The sequence below is a fragment of the Eleutherodactylus coqui genome, chromosome 11 (assembly GCF_035609145.1).
Source record: "Eleutherodactylus coqui strain aEleCoq1 chromosome 11, aEleCoq1.hap1, whole genome shotgun sequence".
NCBI classification, from domain to species: domain Eukaryota; kingdom Metazoa; phylum Chordata; class Amphibia; order Anura; family Eleutherodactylidae; genus Eleutherodactylus; species Eleutherodactylus coqui.
The window spans coordinates 6,071,470-6,093,272 of NC_089847.1; the positions used below are offsets into that span (position 1 = coordinate 6,071,470).

The following is a 21,803-nucleotide window of genomic DNA, read 5'->3' on the forward strand; positions in this document are numbered from 1 at the left end:
CACCCTCGTAGATACACTAGTCGCTATTATGGGTTGTGTGTGTGGCCACCCTCGTGGACACTGTAGTCACTATTATGGGTTATGTGCGGCCACCCTCGTGGACACTGTAGTCACTATTATGGGTTGTGTGCGGCCACCCTCGTGGGCACTGTAGTCACTATTATGGGTTGTGTGCGGCCACCCTCGTGGGCACTGTAGTCACTATTATGAGTTGTGTGCGGCCACCCTCGTGGGCACTGTAGTCATTATTATGGGTTGTGTGCGGCCACCCTCGTGGGCACTGTAGTCACTATTATGGGTTGTGTGCGGCCACCCTCGTGGGCACTGTAGTCACTATTATGGGTTGTGTGCAGCCACATTCGTAGGCACTGTAGTCACTATTATGGGTTGTGTGCAGCCACCCTCGTGGGCGCTATAGTCACTATTATGGGTTGTGTGCAGCCACCCTCGTGGACACTTTAGTCACTATTATGGGTTGTGTGCTGTCACCCTCGTGGACACTGTAGTCACTATTATGGCTTGTGTGCAGCCACCCTCGTGGACACTTTAGTCACTATTATGGGTTGTGTGCTGTCACCCTCGTGGGTGCTATAGTCACTATTATGGGTTGTGTGCGGCCACCCTCGTGGACACTGTAGTCACTGTTATGGGTTGTGTGCGGCCACCCTCGTGGGCACTGTAGTCACTATTATGGGTTGTGTGCGGCCACCCTCGTGGGCACTGTAGTCACTATTATGGGTTGTGTGCTGTCACCCTCGTGGGTGCTATAGTCACTATTATGGGCTACACTTGTGTTTTACAGATGCAACACCAGGCTGAAGCGATCTCTAGTCTTCACAGCCAGCCGGTAGGTACAGCGTACGGCACATCTGTCTGGGGGGTAAAGATCTATGATCTCTTGGAGCAGATAATAATCAAGGGGTTTCCTATTCCTCATAGTGGAACATTACATGTAGGGGACACTGATGGTCACACATCGCCGTGGACATGGGGCAGCCCCTCCTAAACCTCCAGATGGGGATTGTTAGACAGATTTGATCAATGCGGCCCTTTATTCCTGACTCTGTGACTCTACAGCAGTTGGAAGTGTTAAAGGGAACATTCACATTAAGGGTTAATGCTGCAGACTTTCCGTGGCGGGAAATTCCGCAGCATTTCTGCACCAAAACCCCCATCAAACTCTGCAACATTGGTGCGGATCTCCTACCTGTAAACCCATGTCTCCCAACTTCCTGGAAGGTTATAGAGGGGCACTTACGGTTCAGCGTGTGACGGATACGTTTCTCCATCTATAGCCGTACACTTCAATGTTTTGGAAATGAAAGCTGAGCTCTGATTGGTTGCTTTGGGCAAGTAAGACCGTTTATCTTTTAGTTTTATAAATCTGCCCCATTTGTGTCCGGCCTTCTACTTTTAGGGAGGAACAGATTTGGAGAAGCACCATGACCTGCTGGTGTCAGAGAACGCACGTCTGAAGCGGGACCTGCAGCGGCTGAGGAGCCGACTGGACTATGAAAATAAGCAGGTATCAGCGCGTCCGTAGCGTCGCCCGCGCCGACCTCCCTCGCGGCCTCATTCTACCTACGCCGGTAAACGTCCCGTGATCAGCGGTTCCTTCGTTCTTGTGTTTTAGGAGCTGGCGTCTCTGAGGGAGCGTCTACTACAGATGGAGCAGCACGAGAGCGAGAGGAAGGCGCTGGTTTGTGCTTTGCAACGGGAGGTGCAGCAGAAAGCCGAGCAGCTTGCCGAAGCTGGACTTCGAGTGAGGGACTCCGTACGTGAGAGGGTGGAGGAAGAGGAGAGGTTGAACCGCAGATTACGGGAGTATCAGCTCTCGCAGCAGCCGCAGATAAAGGTTTGGCGTCAATCATCGTCTGTTGTGGGACCACTGAATGTTACTTATGTCTGTGCTGTTGGCGAGAGACCATCGCCGTCTCCACCCTGACCGGCGGCCTGTAGTGTCCAGAGGACGCAGAAATGGGTTCAGTCCTACCCAACGTGTTCTGGTCCTCCATCCTCAGGAGGCACAATTGGGTCTCATTCCTTAGAGATTAAGACAGATGGGTGAATGTGGCCCCAATAACGCCTGTCCCTCGCCCCGCGGGTCTTACCTGGCCCCACACATAGCACAGGAACCATTTTATTGGTGGGAATGGATGCTGCCTTCAGGAAAAGCACCATCGCCACAAATACCAGAGCTGGAAGGCACGAGCCAGGTGTATAGCATAAATCTATATAGTTAAGTCCATACAACGTTGATCCATGGATGATCTATCTCTAGCCAATGTCATCGGACATCGTCGGGAGTCCTCAGGATACACATTGCAGTCATATGTACCCAACGCTAACCTCTATTGTTTTGCTCCTCTAGATATTTAGGTCAGATGTGTGGATTGTGTAATCTGTGTATTGTATAACTCTGTTGCAGTATGTGGTGAAGACAGTTGAGGTTGAGTCTAGCAAGGTGAAGGCTGCTCTAAGCCAAGCAGAGGCCAGGAGCCTCCATCTCCAGGAGCAGCTGGAGAGACAGAACCAGCTTGTACAAGACATGAGGAGGCAACTACAGCACGAACAACAAGAGGTGGCCAAGCTTCGTCCTCAGGTTAGAACCCCCAAACAAGCTCTCCAAGCTGAGACCAGGGCTCTCCCAGCAAACCTCTACTGCTAATACCAGGGCATCCCAACAACTTCTACAGCTGATACCAGGTCTCCCTCCAACAAGGGCCCCTCAACCATGTCTCTAGCTGACACCCCTGTCTGGTCAATGACCAATGGTAACCTCCCCACCCATTATAACAGATCTCGGAACAAAAAGCGTAAGGCTCCTTGTAAAGTGCCTGCCCTCATCACCCTCTTTCCCTGTAGGTGGCACTGTATGCTGCAGAGCTGGATAGTGTCCAGGAGCAGATGGTGCAGGAGTACCGCTCCCTGCAGGAGGAGAAGGAACTTGCTGTGAATGAAGCATTTGAGCGAGCCCAAGAGGAGATGAAAGCGGTGCATCAGAGCTTGGATGGTAAGTGCAACCCAACCCTATTAGCCAGAGTCAGTAATTGTGGGTCCTTCATTGCTGAACTCCCCTGATCCCTCAGTCCTCAGGGACCACTAACATGTCATGTTTTCAGGATATCCTACAGTAATATCTGTGGCAATGGCTCAGGCACCGACAATAATTACATCGCCTGTGCTATACTGAGGAAATTGTGAAAACATGATCTGTTGCCGGTCCCTGAGGACTGGAGTTGGGGAACACTGCTCTATTATGAGTCCTCTTCCTAGCCTCGGGCCCCTGCTGGTGACTCATCTGTATGCCCCCATGTGACTCACTGGCAATTCCTCACTCACTTCACCTCTTGTGCCAGCCATTGCCCCCTCCCCTACCACTCTTCGTTGGCCATCTATCTTTTCGTTTTCCATCACTTGCTGGCGGACCAGCCTTCCCCCTCCCGCCCATCGCTTGCTGGCCGACTGGCCTTCCCCCTCCCGCCCATCACTTGCTGGCCGACTGGCCTTCCCCCTCCCGCCCATCGCTTGCTGGCGGACCGGCCTTTCCCTCCCATCTCGTCAGTGAATGGTTTGTCCACAGGGCCCATACTTCCTATAACTTTGCTGTAAAGTCTGAGGGATCTTTCCTCCTCCTCCGGCAACCTACCTACCTACCTACAGACAGACAAACCCGATCTTGCGCTCGCAAAGCACAAACCTCATGCGAGTTTCTCAGCCGTATGAAACCGGCCTTCTGATGCCATTTTTGATGAGTTTCCCCTTCTCACGGATTGTCTCAGGTGTCCGCAGGAATCTCCTAATGTTGCAGCCAGCGCTCCGCACTCTTACTCATGACTACAATGCTCTAAAGAGACAGGTGCGAGACTTCCCCATCCTGCTCTACGAGGCCATGCAAGAGGCCAGAGACGAGGTGCGTAGTTGGGGACCCTAGACAGGATAGTGGGGGGTCTGACATTACACTCAATAACACTGCTGTGTTCACAGTTCTCTCAAGGAGTGAAACGGGTTCAAGACATCAACTCTGAGCTCCTCGCCAAATACCGCCGAGAACTTCACCTGCGCAAAGAGTGTCACAACCAACTGGTGCGCCTCCGAGGTGAGTCGGGTCCTCTCCTCTGGTAATGGCATAAGGCCGCCTCCACGGACGTCACAATTGCCCGGTCATAGCGTCTCTTGGCGTAATGCTGTAGTACGGGGAATATGACTGTTACGGGGCCTCACACATCCTGGTTATAGCGTCTTGTGACATGCTGTGGCGTGGGGCGCGCAGTCCTTTCCATGCACAACGTAAGTACATTCACTTTTGTTTTGCCTCATTAGGGAACATCCGTGTCTTCACTCGTGTTCGGCCAATCACACCTGAGGATGGCACGGGTCCAGGGGCACAGAATGTGGTCACCTTTGACCAGCATGACGATGGGATCTTGCACGTCTCAAACAAAGGGAAATTCCATAGTTTTGAACTTGACAAAGTTTTCCCTCCCAGCACAAGTCAGGAAGAGGTAAGAGGAGTGCAGGTTGGACAGATGTAAACGTCTGGGGCATAGTGGCGATGGCAGGTTGGCCAAGTGCAAATGGCTAGGGCATGGTGGCAATGGCAGCTTGCACATGTGTAGAGGTCTGGAGCGCGGTAGCGAGGGCGGGTTGGACAGGTGCAGAGGTCTGGAGCGCGGTAGCGAGGGCCGGGTGGACAGGTGCAGAGGTCTGGAGCGCAATAGCGAGGGCCAGTTGGACAGGTGCAGAGGTCTGGAGCGCGGTAGCGAGGGCCGGGTGGACAGGTGCAGAGGTCTGGAGCGCGGTAGCGAGGGCCGGGTGGACAGGTGCAGAGGTCTGGAGCGCGGTAGCGAGGGCCGGTTGGACAGGTGCAGAGGTCTGGAGCGCGGTAGCAGGGCCGGTTGGACAGGTGCAGAGGTCTGGAGCGCGGTAGCGAGGGCCGGTTGGACAGGTGCAGAGGTCTGGAGCGCGGTAGCGAGGGCCGGTTGGACAGGTGCAGAGGTCTGGAGCGCGGTAGCGAGGGCCGGTTGGACAGGTGCAGAGGTCTGGAGCGCGGTAGCGAGGGCCGGTTGGACAGGTGCAGAGGTCTGGAGCGCGGTAGCGAGGGCCGGTTGGACAGGTGCAGAGGTCTGGAGCGCGGTAGCGAGGGCCGGTTGGACAGGTGCAGAGGTCTGGAGCGCGGTAGCGAGGGCCGGTTGGACAGGTGCAGAGGTCTGGAGCGCGGTAGCGAGGGCCGGTTGGACAGGTGCAGAGGTCTGGAGCGCGGTAGCGAGGGCCGGTTGGACAGGTGCAGAGGTCTGGAGCGCGGTAGCGAGGGCCGGTTGGACAGGTGCAGAGGTCTGGAGCGCGGTAGCGAGGGCCGGTTGGACAGGTGCAGAGGTCTGGAGCGCGGTAGCGAGGGCCGGTTGGACAGGTGCAGAGGTCTGGAGCGCGGTAGCGAGGGCCGGTTGGACAGGTGCAGAGGTCTGGAGCGCGGTAGCGAGGGCCGGTTGGACAGGTGCAGAGGTCTGGAGCGCGGTAGCGAGGGCCGGTTGGACAGGTGCAGAGGTCTGGAGCGCGGTAGCGAGGGCCGGTTGGACAGGTGCAGTGGTCTGGAGCGCGGCAGCGAGGGCCGGTTGGACAGGTGCAGAGGTCTGGCGCGCGGTAGCGAGGGCCGGTTGGACAGGTGCAGAGGTCTGGAGCGCGGTAGCGAGGGCCGGTTGGACAGGTGCAGTGGTCTGGAGTGCGGTAGCGAGGGCCGGTTGGACAGGTGCAGAGGTCTGGAGCGCGGTAGCGAGGGCCGGTTGGACAGGTGCTGAGTTTTAGGTCACGGTGAGTTCAGACAGGTGTTGATCCACTCTGTTTTGCAGGTGTTTTACGAGGTATCTCCACTCATCACCTCCTGTTTGGATGGCTACAACGTCTGTATTCTGGCTTATGGCCAGACAGGATCTGGTAAAACGTACAGCATGGAGGTAAGGGCTGGTAAAGAGGAGGGCAACTACTGGAGGGTAAATACGGGTGGACATGGTGTTTAGTCATATGTCTGTCCCTCAGGGCACGGCGGCTAATCCTGGGATAAACCAGAGGGCCCTACGCCTGCTGCTGTCAGAGGTGAGCGAAAGATCCAGCAGCTGGGAGCATCACCTGGGGATCAGCATGGCCGAAATCTACAACGAGACACTGAGGTGAGTGCGGGGCAGAACTCCGATAAAGCACATTATTATTATCCTCATCGTCTGGCAATCAGATGGCAAAGTCCACCAGTCACTGCAGCGGTGATGCCAATTCATACACGGAGATTCCTGTGAACGCTCTTTGTGGCCTCCATGCCATCCCCATGACCGCTGTCTTCCTACTGTAGTCTCCATGGCCACCATCTTCCTACCGTAGATCCCCACGGCCGCCGTCTTCCTACTGTAGTCTCTATGGCCACCATCTTCCTACCGTAGATCCCCCACGGCCTCCGGCCCCCTCGCGTGGAGCCTCGCCGCGGCCTCCATCCCCTCCCCTCCCCTCCGGCCCCCTCACGTGGAGCCTCGCCGCGGCCTCCATCCCCTCCCCGCCGGCCCCCTCGGGTGGAGCCTCGCCGCGGCCTCCATCCCCTCCCCGCCGGCCCCCTCGGGTGGAGCCTCGCCGCGGCCTCCATCCCCTCCCCGCCGGCCCCCCTCGGGCGGAGCCTCGCCGCGGCCTCCATCCCCTCGGCCCCCCTCGGGCGGAGCCTCGCCGCGGCCTCCATCCCCTCGGCCCCCTCGCGCGGAGCCTCGCCGCGGCCTCCATCCCCTCGGCCCCCTCGCGCGGAGCCTCGCCGCGGCCTCCATCCCCTCGGCCCCCTCGCGCGGAGCCTCGCCGCGGCCTCCATCCCCTCGGCCCCCTCGCGCGGAGCCTCGCCGCGGCCTCCATCCCCTCGGCCCCCTCGCGCGGAGCCTCGCCGCGGCCTCCATCCCCTCGGCCCCCTCGCGCGGAGCCTCGCCGCGGCCTCCATCCCCTCGGCCCCCTCGCGCGGAGCCTCGCCGCGGCCTCCATCCCCTCGGCCCCCTCGCGCGGAGCCTCGCCGCGGCCTCCATCCCCTCGGCCCCCTCGCGCGGAGCCTCGCCGCGGCCTCCATCCCCTCGGCCCCCTCGCGCGGAGCCTCGCCGCGGCCTCCATCCCCTCGGCCCCCTCGCGCGGAGCCTCGCCGCGGCCTCCATCCCCTCGGCCCCCTCGCGCGGAGCCTCGCCGCGGCCTCCATCCCCTCGGCCCCCTCGCGCGGAGCCTCGCCGCGGCCTCCATCCCCTCGGCCCCCTCGCGCGGAGCCTCGCCGCGGCCTCCATCCCCTCGGCCCCCTCGCGCGGAGCCTCGCCGCGGCCTCCATCCCCTCGGCCCCCTCGCGTGGAGCCTCGCCGCGGCCTCCATCCCCTCGGCCCCCTCGCGTGGAGCCTCGCCGCGGCCTCCATCCCCTCGGCCCCCTCGCGTGGAGCCTCGCCGCGGCCTCCATCCCCTCGGCCCCCTCGCCGCGGCCTCCATCCCCTCGGCCCCCTCGCCGCGGCCTCCATCCCCTCGGCCCCCTCGCCGCGGCCTCCATCCCCTCGGCCCCCTCGCCGCGGCCTCCATCCCCTCGGCCCCCTCGCCGCGGCCTCCATCCCCTCGGCCCCCTCGCCGCGGCCTCCATCCCCTCGGCCCCCTCGCGTGGAGCCTCGCCGCGGCCTCCATCCCCTCGGCCCCCTCGCGTGGAGCCTCGCCGCGGCCTCCATCCCCTCGGCCCCCTCGCGTGGAGCCTCGCCGCGGCCTCCATCCCCTCGGCCCCCTCGCGTGGAGCCTCGCCGCGGCCTCCATCCCCTCGGCCCCCTCGCGTGGAGCCTCGCCGCGGCCTCCATCCCCTCGGCCCCCTCGCGTGGAGCCTCGCCGCGGCCTCCATCCCCTCGGCCCCCTCGCGTGGAGCCTCGCCGCGGCCTCCATCCCCTCCCCGCCGGCCCCCTCGCCGCGGCCTCCATCCCCTCCCCGCCGGCCCCCTCGCGTGGAGCCTCCATCCCCTCCCCGCCGGCCCCCTCGCGTGGAGCCTCCATCCCCTCCCCGCCGGCCCCCTCGCGTGGAGCCTCGCCGCGGCCTCCATCCCCTCAGCCCCCTCGCGTGGAGCCTCCATCCCCTCAGCCCCCTCGCGTGGAGCCTCCATCCCCTCAGCCCCCTCGCGTGGAGCCTCCATCCCCTCAGCCCCCTCGCGTGGAGCCTCCATCCCCTCAGCCCCCTCGCGTGGAGCCTCCATCCCCTCAGCCCCCTCGCGTGGAGCCTCCATCCCCTCAGCCCCCTCGCGTGGAGCCTCCATCCCCTCAGCCCCCTCGCGTGGAGCCTCCATCCCCTCCCCGCCGGCCCCCTCGCGTGGAGCCTCCATCCCCTCCCCGCCGGCCCCCTCGCGTGGAGCCTCGCCTCCGTCCCCTCCCCGCCGGCCCCCTCGCGTGGAGCCTCGCCGCCGCCTCCGTCCCCGCGGCCTCCGTCTCCCTCGCGTGGAGCCTCGCCGCGGCCTCCGTCCCCCTCGCGTGGAGCCTCGCCGCGGCCTCCGTCCCCCTCGCGTGGAGCCTCGCCGCGGCCTCCGTCCCCCTCGCGTGGAGCCTCGCCGCGGCCTCCGTCCCCTCCCCGCGGCCTCCGTCCCCCTCGCGTGGAGCCTCGCCGCGGCCTCCGTCCCCCTCGCGTGGAGCCTCGCCGCGGCCTCCGTCCCCCTCGCGTGGAGCCTCGCCGCGGCCGCCGGCCCCCTCGCCGCGGCCTCCGTCCCCTCCCCGCGGCCGCCGGCCCCCTCGCCGCGGCCTCCGGCCCCTCCCCGCGGCCGCCGGCCCCCTCGCGTGGAGCCTCGCCGCGGCCTCCGTCCCCTCCCCACGGCCGCCGGCCCCCTCGCGTGGAGCCTCGCCGCGGCCTCCGGCCCCTCCCCGCGGCCCCCTCGCGTGGAGCCTCGCCGCGGCCTCCGGCCCCTCCCCGCGGCCCCCTCGCGTGGAGCCTCGCCGCGGCCTCCGGCCCCTCCCCGCGGCCCCCTCGCGTGGAGCCTCGCCGCGGCCTCCGGCCCCTCCCCGCGGCCCCCTCGCGTGGAGCCTCGCCGCGGCCTCCGGCCCCTCCCCGCGGCCCCCTCGCGGGGAGCCTCGCCGCGGCCTCCGGCCCCTCCCCGCGGCCCCCTCGCGGGGAGCCTCGCCGCGGCCTCCGTCCCCTCCCCGCGGCCCCCTCGCGGGGAGCCTCGCCGCGGCCTCCATCCCCTCCGCACGGCCCCCCCAGCGGGGAGCCTCTCCACAGCCGCCGTCTTCCTACCGTAGATCCTCCCCATGGCCACCGTCTTCCTACCGTAGAGCCTCGCTGCAGCCTCCATCCCCGCCCCACGGCTGTCTTCCTCTAACCATTCTCTGTGACTGACAGGGATCTGCTGGGCTCCGACTGCCACAGCTCTCTGGATATAAAGATGGCTCCAGGAGGCGCTGGCGAGCTGTATGTGCCGGGACTGACGCAGCGCAGTGTGAGGACCATGCAGGACATAAATAAGGTGAGACCTCGATGTCCCCGGTGAAACAGATCAGCACTGCTCCGATACATGATACACGTATAAGACCGGTCTCTTTCACGCTTTCAGATTCTGGAACTTGGCCGCAAACAACGAGCTACAGAACACACAAATCTTAACGCCCACAGCTCCCGTTCCCATGCCCTCCTCATCCTGACCGCCAAGGGGCGAGAGACCAGCACCGGGATCTGTACAACAGGTAACATGAGCAAGCGTCGTGGCGCTGCTTCTGCAGCCTTGGCGAGCCCTCTAGTATGGGGCAGATATCAGTCTTTTTGTCTTCTTCTCAGGAAAGCTCTATCTGGTGGACCTGGCTGGCTCTGAACGGGTGTCCAGGTCAGGAGCAGCTGGGGAACGCCTGCGGGAGGCTCAGTGCATCAATCGCTCCCTATCTGCTTTGGGTGACGTCTTCTCAGCCCTGCGAACGCAACAGGCCCACGTTCCGTACCGCAACTCCAAGCTCACGTACCTACTGCAAGAAGCACTCAGCCGAGACGGGAAGGCGCTACTGCTTCTACAGGTGAGATCAGTCAGGAGGTAATTCACACAATGTCCTCCGTGTAACTCAGCAGAACATCCCCATGGGGTTCCCTAAACTCCAAAATATACAATGTGCCACATCTGTCTATGGAGAACGGTAAGAGGACGTCTAGTATAGTACAACCTCCACACCAGCGCTGCTCTGACTATATATGATCAGACGAGCCGCCGCTGCTGCTGCTGCGAGGGTCACATATGAATGCCTATTACTGCCTTTATCCAACATCACGTTAACCGAATGATGTCACCAGGAAAAAATGACAACCGCTAGAGAACAATCTGCTGTAGACCACACCAAACCATACGTGGGCTCTAGTTCCAATCTCTATACTTGTCTATAGGTGTCTCCTGCGGAGCAGAACCTGAGTGAGTCGCTCTGTTCCCTACGGTTTGGGGAGAGAGTTCGATCCGTGGAGCTAGGAGTCCCAAGCAAAAAAATAGAACTGCCGCCATCCGCAAGCACTGAGAGTTCTGAGGTAGGACGGGCTCCAGAAAAGCCCCCCACCCATACAAGGGTACCGCGTGATATGATGTCTGACCATTAATCTACCCTTCTTTTCTCCAGAGTGACAGCCCCTCCCCACGAGGCGCAAGAACATCCATGCGGAAGAAGCTGCCGGCCTCAGGTACGCCTCATTATAAGGGGCTGATGAGGATCTCCCCAGATGTATAAAAGACCCTGACCAATCACAATGTTTCTTTTCAGTGCGGCAGCGGATTGGTCCCCCTTGACAGCAGCACCGCGGCTTGTGCAACTCCTAGATGGTGACGTTACCGCCTCGCCTGCTGCCTATGTACATGTGTATTTGTATTTTGATATTCTATATTTCTAGAAAGCCACAGATTATAGTATTTTATAAGTAATTCCTCTCGCATGTTTTGAGTTGGTTTTTCGTTGGCGACGCAGCGTTACACAGCGGACAAGTCGCACCCGTGTAGAATGACACTTGTTTAATTTAAACTATAAAGAAGACACTTAACAGGTTTATAAGTGACACCATGAGGGGCGCCCCATCACTCCAGTCCAGCCATGAGCAGCTGCAGCTCCCGGAAGGTGCTCCCATAGCGGCCACTCTGCGCCGCTCGGCTCTTCACCAACACGTAGAGGCTCTTCAGATTCTTGTAACATAACTTGCATCTCGTCAGCCTGCAGAGAGAAGAAGGTCAGCGATGGCTGCAGAAACGTGCTACACCACAGCGTTCACAGCGAGGCCTCACCTTTCCTCCCGTGAAATATCCACACCCACAGAGGGCGGAGCCAAGAGCGTCTCCAGAATCAGCGACAGGAACCTCTGCAGAATCAGCTTGAGGGAGACGCACCCGGTCTGCATGTAACTGTAGAGAGTGGGAGAGGACCGTCAGTGGGGGGGGCGCATATATCTATATTACACTCAAGTTCGGCACTAGCAGCCAATCAGAAAACCCAAACAACCAATGAGGTTGCTGGAATTGCTCCATAGTGCCGAACTTATATAGATATATGCGTGGGGGGCGGCGGCGGGCAGGACAGTCAGTGCGGGGCGGACGCTCTCCACAACACTCACCTCTCATACTTGCTCTGCAGCAGTTTGTCAATCTGAGGCAGCACGGTCAGGCAGAGGTCCAGATTCCATAGAGACCTAAGACAAACCGTGAGCAGTCATTAAGAGACAACAAGTGCGCCCACCAACCCTCCGGCCAAGACACTTACGCCTTCTGGTTGATAATGTTTAGGAGATCCACAACCACGGAGAGATCATTAACAGCCACAGCAGATTCCATCGCGGTCTGCAACAACAACAACAGCACTGCTCATAGGTTCCCTGCCTGATGGTGGCGCTCCAGTGCATATAATGGTCCAGCTCTTACCTTCACGTACCCCGCGCTCCACACCGCTCTTACAACATCAAGGTTGCGCATTCTGCTGGTCAGCACCATGCACATTGTATCATGGCCTTTCCGGATCTGACACATTGCTTCGTCATCCGCCATCTCTGCGGGGGGTGAGCCCTTCACAACCTGGAGGAAGGAAAGCGCAAGATTTTGACAAGACTCCGGTACAACCCAACTTCTCCACGGTGGGGTCTTACCGGAAGAAAGTCTGCAACTTTAAGACCAATGGGCTCATTCCGTGCCGCGGATATAAGGGGAGGGTTCATGGACACAGCGGGAGCGGCTGGGGGGTCCGGGCACACTGTGGGTGTAGACGCTGCCACTGGAGGTCTGTGGAGTTGTTCGAGCTAAAAGAAAAAGGGACTAAGATCAGGTTTGACAGCCTGTAGGCAACCCACATATACAAGCGCCACTGTCATGGCTGATCAGGTTCATGTGGAACACACCAGGCCCCCCCCCCCATATCACCCACAGGAAGCTACATACACTTTTCTTCGTACTGGGAATAGGGAAGATGACTTCTGGTGCTGCAGGAAGAGGAGCTTCATTCATCACCGTCGAGTCTATGAGCGCAAAATAAAGAGTAGGGACTGATAACACATAGGTGATGCAGAGTAGCGTCTCAGTCCTCAGGTACCACTGCAGGCCATGGCTTCAGGCTTTCCTCTGTACTACTTTATACAAAAACATGCCAAAAGTCATGGGACAAGAACCTGTATGTAGCGCTGACCCCCATCTAGCCTGTGAAGTGCAGCAACGTGACATCACAAATGAATGGAAGACGTCTGGAGGGATGTTGAGCCGTATGGATGCCCCCACAGCTCCGGGGTATCTATAGGTGCAGGATCTCCGATGTGAATAGACCTCTCCTCCACATCCCATAAATGCTTGATTGGGTTCATGTTGGGTGACCGTGCCAGGCGCAGCATACATAGGAACTCGCCAGAATGCCCGTCTAATTCTGGACAACTTCGGGCCGATGGAACATCACATCCCTCACAAATGATGGGAAGTCCATGAACGGCTGCAAATGGTCACCAAGCAGTGTAACAGTCGGCACCGGTCAGTGATGTATTTAGGCAGTTCAGTGTACCCAACCCATGCCATGGGAGCCCCCCCCAGCAGCATGGAGCCACCACCAGCGTGCACAGCGCCTTGTTGACAACTTGAGTCCATGACTTCATAAGGTCTCTTCCACACATGAACCCAACCATCAGCCCAAAACAATTTGGTACTAGGACTTATCAAACCATGATGCCAGTCCTCTAGGGTCCCGTTAGTAACCTCACAAGGCCAGGCCAAGCACGGTATCTGGCATTGCAGCATTAAGAGTCCGTCTGGTGGGTCTTCTGCTCCAATATCCCACAGAAGCTAAAAAACGCTGCACTGACCAGCGGGATATGTGTGCGGCCTCATGGAGGTGGATGAGATTTCCACCACTTACTTATCTATTCGCACAAACAATTCTAGCCAGATGCCCTGAGCGGTCTCTTGAGGTAAAGCCATTTCATGATCAGTTTACATACCGCTATCCCAAGACTTTTGGCACATCAACGTACATTACAATTCTGTGGGATATCCACACCCCATGAACTGTTGGGGGCACGTGAGGCCTGATCAGGGGCTGACGCAACCAATGAGGGCAGTCCTCTCTGGTCTATCATGAATGGGACATGTAGGTATGCTCTTACCATCCTCTGGAGGCGCTGGAAAAGGTTCACTGTTCTTTGGAGGCGTCCGAGCTGCAAGCAAAAGACATTATGATGAAGGCATGAAGATGGCTCCACGATGCAGAGATTCTGGGAATCCACTTACAAATGGCATTCTTGGCCTGGAAGATCTCCTTGTAATCTTCTGCATTCTGGATCTCCGCTCGACACTCCTTCTCCTCATCATCACTGGTTGGGCTGACCCTGCAACAATGATGCAGCCAGCATTACAACATGGGTATGGGGGAGACTCCGGGACTTGGGGATTCCTGCCTGCCGGCCTCCGCTCTACCTCTTTGGCTTCGTGCAAGTGGTTGACGGCCGCTCATAGTTACGTCTCAAGGACAATCCCGTTGGAGTAGGCTGGCTTACTGGTATTTCTTTTGGCAGAGAACCCGGTGACCCTGATCCGGTCATTTTTACACGACTTAGGTCAACCACAAAAGTGGAAACAACGGACTGGACGCTAGAAACTCCAAGCTGCAAGGCATGAAGGAAACATCAGAAGACCAGAACTAGACGCTCTGCAGGTCAGCACCTTCCACTTACCAGCTGGTTGTTGCAGACACAGAGGTCAGAGACCTTGCCCCATGCCACAGGGACCGTGTCAAAGCAGCGCTCCGGCTCCCAGCCGTAGACACGTAGAGCGTCCCGGCCCCCGCAGAACAGACAGCCACCATCACTGCTGAACAGGATAGACCTGCGCAAGAAAACCAGAAATAGAAGACCACAAAACGGTTCATATCCTGACGTGGCAACCAGATGAAGGTCAGCCTGACAGAGGGAACCCCCCCCCTAACATTGACCAGATGACCCCGGAGATCCCTTTCAACTCTATCCTTCTATGAAATGCAAGAAAGACCCAAATACTGGTGCTCATCTCCTGCAGATAGGACAAGCAGCCAGGGAGCATCCCCACCCCCTCCCGTGTCTCACCTGAATGGCGTGGCATCTCCCTCCATGCAGCCCACCGAATGGAACTTCTCCAGGTCCCAGAAACGAACTGTCCTACAAAGTAAATATTCTCATCAAAAAGGTCCGCGAAGGACAGAAGAGGAAGATTCAATAGTAAGAGACATCCGTACCGGTCTCCACTCGCCGATGCCAGCAAATATTCATTGGGGTGAAACTCCACAATATGCACGGGCCCCGTGTGCTCTGTGAACTCGGTCATTAGTTTTCCAGCACTTATATCCCAGAGCTGGAAGAGAAAGGAAGACGACTTAACCGTCCTGCCCATAAAGTACAGAAAGATCATCAACTCAACATTAACTTCAGTGAAAAGAACAATCCTAGGGGGAAGAATCATGCTGGCCATAAAAGTCTATAGAGAGGAGAGGGCAGGGGGGAGCAGAGAGACATGCTGGTGCACCTGGTATTATTGTGTCACACATACTGGAATCACATCTACACTGCTTAGACTTGCTGTATAGTGCCCTCCATGATGGTGTTACTTGTTAGAGTGCACTATAGAGTGCTAAAGAACAGATCCTGCTCTCCTGTGTGTGCACTGTATGGAGACATCATAGCAGCAGCTCAGAGAAAGGAGAGCAGGATCTTTTCTTCTCTGTTTGCAGTGTATGGAGATGGAATAAGAGCAGTCTACACCCACCAGCTCAGAGATAGAAAAGAAGAGATCCTCCTCCTCTATGTGCACAGTGTATGCAGACATCTTTGCAGCAGTCTACACCCACCAGCTCAGGGAAGACTGAGAATCGGGGATGGAGCCTGTGGAGAGGAATATTGGCGATAACTGCAGGATACAAGTCATATAATGACCAGACAGCTATTGTGATATCACCTAATGTGCAGGTACATATTAAACAAGGAGGGGAGGAAAGCTGCAGAACATCTCAATACAGAAGGATAACCAAATTCTCCTCATTCCACTTAATGATGCGGCTACTGTACAAATACATAAGTCGGCTCTGACAGATCGCCAACCGAGGGGCTCACCTTTGGGCAACCATGTAGGCACGACACAACATTAGACCGTGTAATAAGGATGCTGCCGCCCTGCCCCGTGCCCGGTGTCCCCCTCACTGAGGATCAGCAGACAACCAGGTAGGAATCCACATCCTAAAGAGGCCTCATCTGGAGCCCCTCGTGTCCTACAGGGACTATAATACGGAGGACCCATCATCAGGGTACAGGGGGGCAACACTAAAACCTCATCCCGGAGCCATCGGTATCAGGATGGAAAAAGGAGTCTAATATAAAAAGAGTAAAGCCCCCATATTTATATACATTGTTAACCCCTTCCTGCTGTAAGACGTACCGTTATGTCCTGTAGTGTCGGGGTATGTATGAAGAGATCGCGGGGCGACCTATCTTTATAGCGTAGGCTGTTTATTACTGCCGACACCAACTGCTGCAATCAGCCACATGGCTTATCGCCTCTATTAACACTTTAAATGCTGCAGTCAATTCTGACAACAGCATTTAAATCCCTCTAAACGATGTTCAGGGGTCCCGTAAGCGATAAAAAGCAATCAAAAAGTCATATGTATTCCAAAATGGTACCAATGCAAACTACAGGACGGCCAGCAAAAAGTGAGCCCCGCACAACTGTCGGCGGAGAAATAAAGTGAGTGCGCGCAGAAGACGGCGGCAGAAAATATTAAAAAATTAAATGTCTTTAAAAAAAATAAAAATAAAGTTAGTACACGAGAAAAACGCTATACAAATTTGGTATCGCAGGAATCGTACTGACCCATAACATAAAGTTATCAATAAGCAAGCCCAAAAAAAACAAAACAAAACAAGCCCTCATACAGCGAGGTCGATGGATAAATAAAGGAGTTACGATTTTTTTTAAAAGCGTGGGGACGAAAATGGAAAAAAAAAAAAGGGCCGTGTTATTAAGGGGTTAAAATAATAAATACCATACTATACATTACATATACACTAACAGTGCAGACACAGCCAGAGCTCCCCCCCCCCCCCCCCCGGGGCGCAGGCACAGCCAGAGGCAGAGCCCCCCCCCCAAGGCGCAGGCACAGCCAGAGCCCCCCCACCCCCCACCCCCAAGGCGCAGGCACAGCCAGAGCCCCCCCCCCTCTACCCTGAGGCGCAGGCACAGCCAGAGCCCCCCTCCCTTCTATACAGGTACAGCCAGAGTTCCACCACCACACCCTGTAATCACATCTTGACCCCCCAGAATAATTTCATCCGCATTTTACCGCAGCCCAATATTAGACCGGCAAAGAACCCCCTTGCCAAGAAGAGCCAGCTCCTAGATGCCAGGTGACAGCTGGAATCCTGCACTAACAGCCCGAAACAGACATTTCCGTTCTTGACTGTTAAATTCCTTCCACGCTGCGATCACTAGAGATGGCATCATGTAAGCTGGCGGCAAGGAAAGGCATCTCTCCCTGTCATCTATCGGCTCCCCGCAATGCAACGTGCCATTGGCACACCTCCACATCTGCCAGGCATGCCAGCCCATCAGACCCCGCTTCAGTCAGGGTCTTATTACTAACTGGTCAAAAGCACACAGTACTGCACTACATAAGTAGTGCAGTGTAGTGTACCAGCGATCGAACAATCGCATCTTCTGTGGGAGGGGGTTCACATACACGTACCATTAGAAGAACCAACTAGTCCTACAGACAACAAGGCCCGATGAGGTTAGGTCGAAGAATAAAATAAAAAAAGTTTATGGCTCTTGGAACGCAATGATTTAAAAATGAAAAAAAAAAACGCCTGGTCGTTAGGTGCAAAACAGGCCGGTCACTAAAGGGTTAATTAGCTCGTTATCCATTCAAGCGCCTCTTTCTTATGAATGTAGATCCCCATCCAGTTATCTGCTGAAGTCCCAGTTTGGTGGGTGGACTGACTTGACGGTGGTAGCCTGCCGGGCCTCTCCCCCCTTACCTTCACAGTGTGGTCATCTGAAGACGATGCCAGCCACTTGCCATCTGGACTGAAGCGCAAGCAGCGCACGGCCTGTGTGTGCCCCTGGGCAGAGAGAAGACGGGGTGAGGGGCTGAAGACAACAAGAGCGCAGTGTGAACAGTCAGGGGGGCACTCACCTTGTAACGGAACACGCACCCCTTCCTGCGCACGTCCCACAGCTGCAGAGAACAGAGAGGTGATCAGTAGCGTAGAGACCCCTACATTAGGACCTTAGGACCTCAGGACCACCAGGGGACAGAGGCCAAGCATTAAAGGTTCACCTCATCACAGGTCAGCAAGCAGGAAGGTGGGGGAGTAAGTACGACATTTGGGGTACCATAGAGGACATGTAATAGATCACCGTCTAATATGTAATATTCTGTCTGATGGGAGTTGTAGCTTCCTGGGGCCTCTTACATATGTCACAAGGGGTGTGAGGACATTCAGCTGTCAGAGGGGGCGCTATGTTCTGGCTGTAGGACCTAATGGGCGGCACTGTACAGGGATAGGACTGCAAGTGCTGTGGGTCCAAAACAAGCAGCTAACAGAGGGTTAATAACACTGCACCTTAATGTTTGTGTCCTGAGACCCCGACGCCACAAAGTCTCCATAAGGGTGGAAGTCCAGACTGCAGACATTGGCCTTGTGTCCCATCAACGTCCTCTGTACTAATGAGAAGGAGGGAAGGGTCATAGCACGGCTCCCCCTAACATCCATCCGCCACAGGCACCCCCTCGCAGCCGTACAGCCCAGGTACCGGCCCCCTTCCATCCACGTGACCCACGCCCCCTCGTGTCCGGCCGACCCATGTACCGGCCCCCTTCCATCCACGAGGCCCGTGTACCGGCCCCCTTCCATCCACGTGACCCACGCCCCCTCGTGTCCTGCCGACCCATGTACCGTCCCCTTCCATCCACGAGGCCCGTGTACCGGCCCCCTTCCATCCATGTGACCCACACCCCCTCGTGTCCTGCCGACCCATGTACCGGCCCCGTTCCATCCACGTGACCCACGCCCCCTCGTGTCCGGCCGACCCATGTACCGGCCCCGTTCCATCCACGTGACCCACGCCCCCTCGTGTCCGGCCGACCCATGTACCGGCCCCGTTCCATCCACGTGACCCACGCCCCCTCGTGTCCGGACGACCCATGTACCGGCCCCGTTCCATCCACGTGACCCACGCCCCCTCGTGTCCGGCCGACCCATGTACCGACCCCCGTGTACCGGCCCCCTTCCATCCACGTGACCCACGCCCCCTCGTGTCCGGCCGACCCATGTACCGGCCCCCTTCCATCCACGTGACCCACGCCCCCTCGTGTCCGGCCGACCCATGTACCGGCCCCCTTCCATCCACGTGACCCACGCCCCCTCGTGTCCGGCCGACCCATGTACCGGCCCCCTTCCATCCACGTGACCCACGCCCCCTCGTGTCCGGCCGACCCATGTACCGGCCCCCTTCCATCCACGTGACCCACGCCCCCTCGTGTCCGGCCGACCCATGTACCGGCCCCCTTCCATCCACGTGACCCACGCCCCCTCGTGTCCGGCCGACCCATGTACCGGCCCCCTTCCATCCACGTGACCCATGTACCCACCCCCTTTGCATCCCTGCGCAACACACACTAGCCCCTCACGTCCCTGCCCCTCGCGTTACACTCTTGCCCCACACCTCTCGCATCCCTGCGCAGCCTATATACCGCGGTGATTCAGGTATAGGACCCTTGCTTTTAGCTTCTGTGCCATGCTCACCCACCCCCCGCCGTCCGCGCACCCCTGCGCCACACACACCTGCGCAGCCCATGTACCCCGGTGGTTCAGGTATAGGACCCTTGCTTTTAGCTTCTGTGCCATGCTCACCCGCCCCTCGCAGTCCCTGCACCCCTCACCCTACACACCTGTGCAGCCCATGTTCCCCGGTGGTTCAGGTATAGGACCCTTACCTTTAGCTTCTTCCAGGTTCCACACCCGCAGAGACCCCGACTGAGATCCGGCCACAATGAGCTTCTCTGATGCGTTGAGGCGGACGCTCTCCACCGGAGACGTGTGTCCCGTCAGACTCTGTCAGGCACAAGAGGGGCAGCCATTATACATCCATGGGGGTAGGGGAGTAGTCAGATCAGACACATTACCTTCCCCCCTCATCGTGTCGGGCGCCCCCCTCCCCGAGCCGTCGGGCACCCCCCTCCCTGAGCCACTGACGTCCGGACTCCACAAGACCCTTCAGTGTATTCGCACACGTTGGCGGATACACAATTTAAATCGTGTTGCTTTGCTGCGTTCTACTTTAGTTATCGGCCGCAGCATCGGCGGCTTTTATCGCCTCATCATTGATAAGGTGCTGAACGCCCAAAAATGTGACAGACTCCACTGGAACATCGCGGTGCCGGAGAGAGAGGCGGAGAGAGAGGGCCGGGGAGAGAGGGCCGGGGAGAGAGGGCCGGGGAGAGAGGGCCGGGGAGAGAGGGCCGGGGAGAGAGGGCCGCGGCCGTCTGAGAGGCTCCACTGAAAACAGCGGGAGTCGGTGACGGCGTTCAGCGTCTCGGAAATGCAGAATACGAGCGCAAATAACGCAACATGTTCTATTTTACCACCAGCAGCACCAGAGGGCGGAGGGGCAGGGGAGCGCCCAGCGGGCACCAGAGGGCGGAGGGGCAGGGGAGCGCACCCAGCGGGCACCAGAGGGCGGAGGGGCAGGGGAGCGCGCCCAGCCGGCACCAGAGGGCGGAGGGGCAGGGGAGCGTGCCCAGCGGGCACCAGAGGGCGGAGGGGCAGGGGAGCGCGCCCAGCGGGCACCAGAGGGCGGAGGGGCAGGGGAGTGCGCCCAGCGGGCACCGGCAGCACCAGGGGGGAGGGACGGGGTACTCTAGGCAGGTCTGCCGCCTCCTCACCATTATACAGTTGGGCTTGTTGACGGACCACAGGTTGACGCGGCAGTCCTCTCCGCCGGTGGCCAGCAGTCGTCCGGACGCCTTCCCGAGGGCCACAGCCGCCACGTTGCTGGCGTGAGCCACCATTTCTTCTGTAAGAGAACAGTAGAGACATTAGTGCAGTGCAGACCCCGGAGCCCGGCGCCGCCCCCGCCGCCACCGCCGCACTCACGCAGCTTCCAGGCCGTCTTCGTCGTTCCAGAAGTCGCCATGTTTGTGCGCCGAGGAGCATCACAGGGAGGAAGACGTCTCGGGGTTCAGGGCGCCCCCCTCCTCCGGGGGGGTGGGGGCGCTGCAGGAAGCCAAGGATCTGGGGGCGACACAGCGAGAAGGTGACCCCCACAGCGCAAACCGCCTGACAGAAGGCTCCTTCAGTACTAGAGCTCCCCCCCCCTCCTGAAGACCCCCCACAAACACACACCCCTACTACAGCCCCCCCCCACTCCTACAGCCCCCTACACCCCACTACTACCATAGCCACCTACAACCCCCGTACATACACCCAGCTGCTAGCCCCCTCAGCACGGCCCGGCTCTCCGCTCTGCCGGCGGCATCGTGTAATATTCGGCCATATTAGCGGTTTCCTGACAACAAGCAAAAAACAAACGAAATACCACGCCCCCTAGCGGCCTGTGACCTCTGACGTCAGCCGTAACGGCTGTGCGTGAGCAAGAGGGAGCCATGACAGCTACTGGCAGACCCATCGGCGCATCCTCGTGCACATCTCAAACAACCAATCAGGGCAGAAGTGTGGTGGGAAAAGAGACTGGAGGCCTCTGACGTCACTGCTGTACACTGTCACTCCTATACAAAGATTGCTGACGTCACTACTGTGGAGAATAGTTTGTGTCTGGAGACCAGTAGTGAAATTACCTCCTGTGTAATATATAACATATCCGTATGATATATAATTGACATCAAGAGAGCACTGATGTCACTGCTGTATAATATATAACTGATATCTGGAGAGCGCTGATGTCACTGCTATATAATATATAACTGATATCCGGAGAGCGCTGATGTCACTGCTGTATAATATATAACTGATATCCGGAGAGTGGTGATGTCACTACTGTATAATATATAACTGGTATCCAGAGAGCGCTGATGTCACTGCTGTATAATATATAACTGATATCCGGAGAGGGCTGATGTCACTGCTATATAATATATAACTGGTATCCTGAGAGCGCTGATGTCACTGCTATATAATATATAACTGATATCCGGAGAGCGCTGATGTCACTGCTATATAATATATAACTGGTATCCGGAGAGCGCTGATGTTACTGCTATATAATATATAACTGGTATCCGGAGAGCGCTGATGTCACTGCTGTATAATATATAACTGATATCCGGAGAGCG

At 58.1% G+C, this 21,803-nt stretch overlaps 2 protein-coding genes across 8 annotated transcripts in view; one reads left to right on the top strand and one right to left on the bottom strand.

Annotated features, from left to right (window-relative positions):
* The window catches only part of KIFC3 (kinesin family member C3), a 29,095-nt gene extending 18,201 nt beyond the window's left edge, over positions 1-10,894 (top strand). For all 5 annotated transcript variants that reach the window (XM_066583247.1, XM_066583248.1, XM_066583249.1 and 2 more), the window contains 16 exons: positions 803-847; positions 1,418-1,525; positions 1,634-1,855; positions 2,429-2,602; positions 2,866-3,013; positions 3,783-3,913; positions 3,988-4,099; positions 4,324-4,505; positions 5,847-5,951; positions 6,034-6,164; positions 9,349-9,472; positions 9,560-9,689; positions 9,781-10,010; positions 10,372-10,506; positions 10,596-10,656; positions 10,737-10,894. In XM_066583247.1, the coding sequence (XP_066439344.1) occupies positions 803-847; positions 1,418-1,525; positions 1,634-1,855; positions 2,429-2,602; positions 2,866-3,013; positions 3,783-3,913; positions 3,988-4,099; positions 4,324-4,505; positions 5,847-5,951; positions 6,034-6,164; positions 9,349-9,472; positions 9,560-9,689; positions 9,781-10,010; positions 10,372-10,506; positions 10,596-10,656; positions 10,737-10,762 (2,064 nt within the window). In that variant the 3' untranslated portion in view covers positions 10,763-10,894. The remainder of the gene's footprint in view (positions 1-802; positions 848-1,417; positions 1,526-1,633; positions 1,856-2,428; positions 2,603-2,865; positions 3,014-3,782; positions 3,914-3,987; positions 4,100-4,323; positions 4,506-5,846; positions 5,952-6,033; positions 6,165-9,348; positions 9,473-9,559; positions 9,690-9,780; positions 10,011-10,371; positions 10,507-10,595; positions 10,657-10,736) is intronic.
* A 72-nt stretch (positions 10,895-10,966) lies between these two features.
* Positions 10,967-21,038, bottom strand: KATNB1 (katanin regulatory subunit B1). Of its 3 annotated transcripts, XM_066583253.1 has the most exons (20): positions 20,936-21,038; positions 20,608-20,745; positions 20,397-20,527; positions 19,449-19,566; positions 18,076-18,176; positions 17,646-17,687; positions 17,488-17,571; positions 14,697-14,812; positions 14,548-14,619; positions 14,161-14,311; positions 13,904-14,091; positions 13,718-13,815; positions 13,594-13,644; positions 12,389-12,465; positions 12,100-12,249; positions 11,879-12,028; positions 11,721-11,797; positions 11,575-11,649; positions 11,249-11,365; positions 10,967-11,177 (listed from the first exon to the last, which is right to left on the bottom strand). In XM_066583253.1, the coding sequence occupies exons 2-20, from the start codon at positions 20,645-20,647 to the stop codon at positions 11,045-11,047; spliced, it is 1,971 nt and encodes a 656-aa protein (XP_066439350.1). In that variant the 5' UTR covers positions 20,648-20,745; positions 20,936-21,038; the 3' UTR covers positions 10,967-11,044. The 3 variants fall into 3 exon arrangements, with proteins under 3 accessions (XP_066439350.1, XP_066439349.1, XP_066439351.1); XM_066583252.1 differs by lacking the exon at positions 20,936-21,038 and having other exon boundaries at positions 20,608-20,780; XM_066583254.1 differs by lacking the exons at positions 20,397-20,527; positions 20,608-20,745; positions 20,936-21,038 and having other exon boundaries at positions 18,076-18,171.
* Positions 21,039-21,803: the final 765 nt, after the last annotated feature.